At 36.3% G+C, this 8,482-nt stretch overlaps 1 protein-coding gene across 3 annotated transcripts in view; it reads right to left on the bottom strand.

Moving 5' to 3' along the window:
* Positions 1-1,288: 1,288 nt before the first annotated feature.
* STRN (striatin) overlaps positions 1,289-8,482 on the bottom strand; it is an 89,309-nt gene continuing 82,115 nt past the window's right edge. For all 3 annotated transcript variants that reach the window (XM_019527185.1, XM_019527186.1, XM_019527187.1), the window contains 2 exons: positions 7,133-7,219; positions 1,289-7,042 (listed from right to left, as the gene is read on the bottom strand). In XM_019527185.1, the coding sequence (XP_019382730.1) occupies positions 6,873-7,042; positions 7,133-7,219 (257 nt within the window). In that variant the 3' untranslated portion in view covers positions 1,289-6,872. The remainder of the gene's footprint in view (positions 7,043-7,132; positions 7,220-8,482) is intronic.

Raw genomic sequence — 8,482 nt, 5'->3', positions numbered from 1 at the left:
CTGGTGAAACAGGAGTAGCTGTCTGAGTACGGACTATTACACAAGGACTAGAGAGCTGACTCATGTCCTGTTTTTTCCCTTATACCATCCTAAATTTCACTTCTTTGATCTATTTCACATAAGATCACCCTTCAAAATGTTGCTCTACTCTAGCAACTATTTTTCTAGTTCCCACATGTAGCCTGATGGTAAAATGTTGTTTGCTCCCTTTCCACAATCAGTCAATATCACTGGCTGCATCTACACATGCGCTTTTCTGCAGAGTAGACTTATCAGTTGCCGAGTAAAATGTCACTGTCTACATATGTCACAGTTAGTTAGGCTGCAGTAAAGTAATTAACACTGCCATAAGATAGTACTGTCGGGGATGGTTGGGGACAGTACTATCTTATGACAGAGTAATTAATTGCAATTAAATGCATGTGTAGATGCTGGCCATAGGTGTAAACTGTGCTTGGTCAGCCCAGCCGGCAGACTCCTCCCTGCCACCAAGCCACATGACTCCACACTTTCAGCATCCTCATGCCTCAACCAGCCCCTTCATCCCCAGTGCCACCACTCAGAGCCCAGGGCAGAGCAGGGAAGAAGTGGCCATGGCATAACCTGCTCTGCCCTGGCTCAAATTGAAGCTGTCCTGGGTGCACGTGTGGATGCTGTGCCCAGGAGTAATTTACTCCAGCTCAAACTGCTCTGGAGTGTATTGCTTCAAATAAATTACATATGTAGACACACCCGCTGAATATTAGCTTACTAGTTAAGGGTTAAGACTAGGAGATTGCAGGTGATTTTTTAATCACTAATAGTGCTCCTCTGCAAGACTAAATCTATTAACAGGTTTTCAGAAGTCTCATTACAAAGCTATTCCCTGAAAATCAACACAGGGAGCTATAAGAGCTATAAACTCTCAAGTTTACCATGTCTACAGGTTTGAGAAAGTGAACTAGCCATGCCACATATACTTTCCATAGTTGGTACAGTGTATATGCATGTGGGCGTTTTCATTTCATCATTCAATTTCTCCATTTTTGGTAGTTGTGGTCTAATTTATTTTCTAATTAGCACCCCCAAGTTTTAGAATGCATTTTTAAATGCTGCATTATAGATAGGTGACTGCTTTTACAGTTATTTCCATAAATTCCTTATTTTCATAATTTTAATGAACAATTTCACATCACATATCAAAAAACTGGAATATATACAATGTCTGTCATTGATTAATGAAATTACCTGGAATTCTCATTCACATCTCATGAAATAGAAACATAGTAAAACAAGTAAAATATTTGTATATTACACATGAGCTGCACTAGGAAAAAGGCCAGCTATATTTTAAAGCTAGCCTTACGTGTTTGACTCTGCATATATTTTTATGGAATGGGAAATAAATGGAAAATACCATAATCTTTTATGTAACACAGATTTTGATAAAAATGCAGAAAACAATGGAAATTCAGAACGATGGCTGAAAGCCTGCCTTGTACTGCCTCCTTCAGATTAAGATCCAATTCTAACAAAACAAAAGTTTAAGGCCTGATTTGATCCTGAAAAGTTTTATATGCGTTAGACTGAAAGCATAAACGGTCCTGCTGAAGTGTCTAAGGTGCGTCAGCCACCATAGCATTGGGTTTTCCAACATAGAAAAAAAATATCAAATTCTATTTTTAAAATTTAAATTACAAACATACATAGATTTCTTGCTACCTCTGTTTAATGGTATAGTTTCAAATATGAACAAATATAATTTTACTTTGATAATTTTGGAATTTAAAGCAGGGAGCATCATAAAATATGGGTAATTGAATCACAGAGAATCTCATAAAGTTCTAACATTAACAAGTTCTTTCTAGCTATCGTTTCCAGTGTCTTCAGGTCAAATTTGGAATTGGCTTCAAGCCTTCATAATTCCACCTAACCGAAATAAGTGACACACATGCAAGTCAATGCTAAAATTTCACCTCTTGATCTAATCTTCTCTGTTATCATAGTCCAATGAATAATTTGGTCAATTATGTCGGGTCAACCCAAATGACCATCAGCAATATGCCTTGAAACAAAAAGGTACATTTAGAAAGCATCTTCTCCAATAATGCCACATTGCTTACTAGCGTCCAGTTCAAATCTTGACCCTTGGACATCAGAGTCCAACAAGGGCATTGCCATGTTCATTTAGGGTCAATATTCACACACTATTCTGGGACCATTTTCAAATCTCTCCCTAAAAATTTGTATTTAGGCACCTAAGCAATGCCCCATCTTCCAGTCTAATAGTGGCCACAAGAAGTTTGAAAATTTGACGTCCTGGGATTTACTTGTTGCGGCAAAACAAAATGTATCAGCAAACCCTTCAAACAGGCGTCCAAAACACATCACCAAGCACTGACTGGCATTATTTCCAAAAACACTTTTTTGAAAGTGCATGAAAAGAAGTGTGCAAAATGATGTTTATGCCAATTAGGAATTTTTTGTTTTTCTTTGGGATGAGCTAAAACTCACCTGTGATCCAGCATCCCTATCAAAAAATGACATAATTACTGTATAATAAATACACAATTTATGCAAATTCCTGATTCCTACTAAATTCCTGCTTTTTCCCCGGTGGCAAAAACTCCTGAGAATTGTGGAAAAAGTATGAAAAAACATGCTGACCATACACTGGTAATAGTAAAGGTAGTGTGGAATTACTTTTTTTTTTTTTTTTTTTTAATTGAAAAAGACAAGTTTCTATTTATTTGGAATTTACAGCCCTGAAAATCAGGCTTATGGTTTGACTGCAAAGCTCAATACTGAACATTACATGCTTAGAGTCAAATATATTATGCTAGGGAATACTTTTCTTGTGACTAAAATATTGTCACACACTGTACCCTAAGGACAGCTACAGTAAGGGGAATTAAAATTTAGAAGAGTTCTTCCTAATGTGTATTCTTATTAAATTAAACTCCCCATTTTTATCTAAAAATAAAATCAAAGGCAGCTTTTTACTATAAAAAGACTAGAGATATTTTTAATACTATTTAGGATTTTACTTGGTGTGTCACAGAGGTTTGTCTCTGGCACAAAACATAAAATGGATTCTGGTACTTTAGAAGTGAATGGAAGATTTTCCACAATATTTAAATTCAGGGTATATGTCAAATGAGTCCAATCACATTTTGTGAAAGAAAGGATTTTTAGGCAAATCAAACACACAGAAAAGCACATGAGTTACCCTTGTAAACTGGAAGTGAAGTAGGATAACGTTTAAACCTAATGGATCATTTACACTTGGTAAAAGAACTAAATTTTTTTCTTTTCAATTGGACTTTACTAAAATCAGTAGCACACATTATTATCCATGGAATTTCTAAGAATTAACCTTAAAAAAAAGTGCCACTTGAATCAAACAAAGTAATGGTAAAAAGTAATATAACAACCTGTATGCAAATTTTGAGCACAAGGATAAGTTTTGGGTCCAATATTCACATTAGATCTTCTAGAACATTAATTTTATCAACTGTATTTAATTGAGAAAAGCTGCACATATTAGGGTACAGAGAAAAATATTAAGTGGCCCAGAAGGACTATAAACATGCATCAAAATAAAAACAACAACGTTAGATTGATATCAAAACTCTGAAGGTGGATCCATTGAGGGGGGAACTGTGAAACATACATGGAAAAAGAAAAAGAAACCTAGGAGGCAGCAACGCTGAACGTAGACAGCAAGTGGTAAATCAGACTGGCTACATTGGCAAGAAGGCCAACTGTTTTAATCTGCCTAAGCAAAAGAACCACAAAGAAAAAAGGAAAGTTAACAGATCCTCTTCCGGTACTGGCTCTAGCTCTCACACCTGGAATGCTATGGTCATGGCCGGACACAAAATTATGCAACATCCCTTCCTTCCCTCCTCCCACCTGAAACAGCATCAAGAATTATAAAAATGATCAAACGCTGGAGAGATTTTGCATGTGACAGAAGAAGGAAAAAGCTATCGTAGCTTGGCTAAAAGACAACTAAGGAAGCAATATCTTAAGAGTCTATGGGTATCTGCTGTTTTGAGCACTGGGAACCTTCCAAGGGAATTCATAAAAGCCTAATAATGCAGGACATATGTAAAACCTCACTGGTCAAAACATTACTAAAAACACACACGGTTATAACCCCACTTTGGTAAGCAGATGACTAAACCCAAGAAATCTTTTCCATCCTTAACTTCTACGATGGTGTTCAGAAGAGCTGACAGGCTCATGCACAGTACCCTGCAAGTCTACAAGTACTTGAGCAAGTACAGCAAAGAGACACTGACATCAGTTAGACCAGCACAAAAATATATACTTCACAACCTCTTTGTAAGGCTACATTTGTTTTTTTTTTGTTTTGTTTTTTTAAAAGGCACCTCATCCTCTAGCTATTGCCAGCTTTTCAAGATTCATTTCAGTTTGAGCAACAGCTCAATAGTGAGAATGGAACATCTTTCAATTCACATTTTAACAGCCATTTCTTACATTCCAATTGTAATCAGAACAACAGTCTTTAAAAACAAGCATGCTGGCCAATTATGTACAGCATTTTAAACAACTTTAACTACATATTATATTGTGTAAGCAAACAGCACAACATTCATTTCGTAGTCATACCATTATCCTTTTTATACACAAACTCAAGAGAACTCTTAATACTAAAACATTAAAATGCATCCAAAGTAGTCTTCTCTTACTAGACACATTTAATACATGTTTACAATATATATATACACATATATAATATACATAACTTTTAGAATTTTTCAAATAAATTTTTGTAATTTTCTTTTCAAAAAGAAATAAAATAATGACACAAAAAAACAAGAGTCAAGTACACAGAAGAATTTTCACAAAATTGAATGCTCAGTTTTCAGCCAGCTTTTCCCCTTTTCACCATAATCAAAACATATTATAAAAACTAAATTATCTGAGTTACCATTGTCATTGTCATCTGTTTAGTGCTAAAAATTCTAAATTTATTTAATGGAAATATTGTACAACACTGTCACAAACAAATGTCTGAGTATTCTGAGAAGTGAAAGGTATCCCCAGGTATTTTTGCAATAAAATATAATATCCTGCAAACCCAAATAGCCTACGTCAACCCTACATAAAGCAATGAGGTTAATCTAAATTCTGGGACTTGGGCAGACTGTGGTTTCACGTTGAAAAGTCTCTCTAAAAATGGAATAGTTTCTTTGTCTCTTTCAATGATTCCTATTTTAATTGTGTCAGTTTAAAAGATGAAAGATTTATTAACTAACTTCCAGTCTTACAAATTCAACCTTCAATTTAAGGGTTCTTTTTTTTCTTGTATCAACACCAGCAATACAGAATATACAGCACACATTTTGCCTTCTGTGCCACTTGAGGGCTATGCCTGCCTTCACAGAATTGATAGACTAGTAACAAGAAATCTCACTGATGATGCTCAGTAGAACAGAACCCACTTGGCTCTCTCAGCTCTGAGACTTTGAAGGAATAAACGGTAAAACTGGTTAAAAAAATTTACTTCTGTCACTCAAGTCTACAGGAAGCTCTGGATACATCTAGGGAGAAAATCTGTTGAGTATAAAAGGTGCCCTTTTATATGGAATCATTTTTTCATTCAATAATCATACTTTAAAGATCACTGGCACAACATGACCAGTACAGTGGGCATGTTAAAAAAAACTCCACAGGTTTCCAAGTTAGGGAGTACTTCTAGAAATAGTAGAATCTTTCAAAAAGGCAAGTACTTGGTAAGGGCACCCCATTGTATTAACCTACAAGACAGGCTCAGGCGGAACACTACATATAATGCTTTATCCTTAAGATGAAGTAATAAATTTCAGTCATACTTAAATGCCCAGAGTGGCAAGTTATCAGGAAGGGAAATGATAAACGCTTATTTATTAAACTGTACTAGAGATTGCTAGGGGAGGTTGTTATTTCTTGCACATGACAAGGAACAAAAAAGGGACCAAGGATTTGAAACATGGGCAAAAAACCCCAACAAAATGAGAATATTTCTTGTGCCTGACCTCCAACAACAAGTAGTATTATAAATCTGAATAAGTTAATTCACTATTACAGTATATACAGACTGTTTTAGTCTGTCTCATTAAACGCGACTAGTCTAAGGGCTAAGCTTCTAGCCACTTGCTAACACTTTCTTTCAAAAAATAAATTGTATAAATTTTCTGCAAACTAAATATCCACTGTATGTATAACAATAGATTTAACAAAACATTACTGCATTAATATTTTTAAAAGTTAGTAATTTTCTTTTAAACCAGATTTACCTTATGCTAGCAGCCCAGTGGCTGAGATTAATTATCTGCTATTCTCTCTAAACTTTACCTAGTCTCTAATGCTGAAGGGATGAACAAGTGAAGTTCTTGTGGTACTTCAAAGGGAACCTGAAAGGTCATTTTTTCAAGATGCATTATGTGGTATAGACCTCAATGAGAACTACACTGGGATTTCCTTCCTCCCTTGCCTCCCTCTGCCCCCCCCGCCCCACTTCTACTCTGTGCAGCTATCAGACTATTACTACTTACTTGCCCATCCCTCCACAGTAACCTACGGTATTAACAGAGAATATATAGACTGAGTTTCACCCAAGACCTGCCTGGATGAAAATATTCACACCCTCAGAAATAAAAGCGTTCTTTTGTGGAGTATTTGAAACAGAGAGTTTCCAAGCTCAAAGCACCAGCTGAGCTCTCAGAAACTGGAACATACCTTAATTTAGAAAAAAAGAGCACCCTGCAGAAACTAGACCATTACAAACATTCTCTGAATTGTAGGGCATTTTTGCCCCCTTTCTTCTCTATTGTGCAGCTGGTTAGATATATACAAGCTAGCGCTGGAGGATAAGCACTATGTCATACAAAGACCTTAGCTAGGGCATCAGCTCCTGCACTGGCAATATAACATTTGGATGGGTGGAATGCCACATCATGAATGGACTCATCAAATTTTTTACGATGAGCAGTAAATTCTTGAATGCAGGTCTTGCTTTCGAGATTCCATAAGCGAATAGAACAGTCATGACCTACAGAGAGGGGGAAATTTTTTTTTGTAATTGAACTGAACATCAAAGCTATCATGATAAAAGGAAGAAATTGACATGTGAGATACTTACTGCCAGACATCAAATACAAGCCATTTGGATCAACAGCTAAACTTGTGACTGCATCTAGGTGGGCTACCATAGAATGGATAAGTTTTCCTTTGAATGAAAAAAGAGTCCATGTTATTTTTCCTATTTTCATAATTCAATTTAACTTGGCAATTTAATATTTTGTATGACTCCACTGAATCTAAAGAAAAAGAACATTTTGATTATGATCTCTTACTTATTCTAAGTCCTGTTACATAAGCTATTAAAATAAAATCCTGTCTGTGCCTGGCTGAATTTGTTTATATAAAAGTCATTTTATATTGCTGACCTTCCTAGGAGGTCAACAATACCCATGTCAAGAACTATGTTAGCCCACTGCTGCAAAATACTACTTGCTGTAAGAGAGCTTATGCTGTAGCCATATAGGATGTATACATTTCTACTTTCTAACAGATTCAGAGGCCAGTTACACAACAATAAGTCATGACAGGGTGTGTTTCAGGCAATCCATGTGGCCCCAAAACTCAGCCAGCTCTGCTACTGTATTGCCTTTTACTGCTTATTGCTATTGCAGCAGCAACATCATATTTTTTCCTGAAGAATATGTTCTTCTATTAGAAAAATAATAAACAGAAGTAATAAAAGAAAATAGGAAGAGTAGGGGGTAAAACACTAACTCTAATATACAAATATACTTTATGAAACAGGTTTTGTTTTCCTCTTTTTGGCCAGCTTTGCTCCTCAGATCCCTCTTTCTCCCCCTACATGGGCACAGGTGATGGTTGTTTTACTGTAAAATCTGCAGTGGGCATATCAAATAGTTTGCAACTCAGCTCTTCAGCCATGGATTGTTGTGTAATGGCAGCCAGGCTCATGCAATACTGCCATTCCACTAGACAGCACCTCATTAAAATTCTAGGTTATAATGTTTTAAATCATCACCATAAATATTGCACTCTATACATGTTATAATAAATCTCTATATAGTTCCCACTTAAGAAAAAAATCAGTGCAGCTGCTCTTGGAAAAAAAGATGGGTAGTTTTCCTTTGTCACAAACACTGCTGAAGAAATACATCAAGTCAGAAGCAATATTAATGGTACTTCACAAGAGAGCTGTGCTTCCACTAACAGCCCAGCAGTACTAAAGAGGTGCCCAGACTGCCAGTCACTGCCTACAATGATTCAATGACGTGCAACTAGAAGGTAGATAAAACAAGCAAGTGAACATTTTAGAGAACTGTGAGGTAATGTTTCCCAAGAATGAAGCATCAGACTAACTGTGCCACAAATGAAATAGGGAGTTTCGGGGAGCGGGGGGGGGGGGGGGGGGGGAACTCTTTTCTCCACAATTTAAAAAAAACAAGAAAGA

Source organism: Gavialis gangeticus, unplaced genomic scaffold (genome assembly GCF_001723915.1).
Source record: "Gavialis gangeticus isolate Ggan-Ray unplaced genomic scaffold, GavGan_comp1, whole genome shotgun sequence".
Classification (NCBI taxonomy): Eukaryota; Metazoa; Chordata; order Crocodylia; family Gavialidae; genus Gavialis; species Gavialis gangeticus.
Note: the sequence above shows the minus strand (reverse complement) of the source record. Positions and strands in the feature narration are given on the sequence as shown.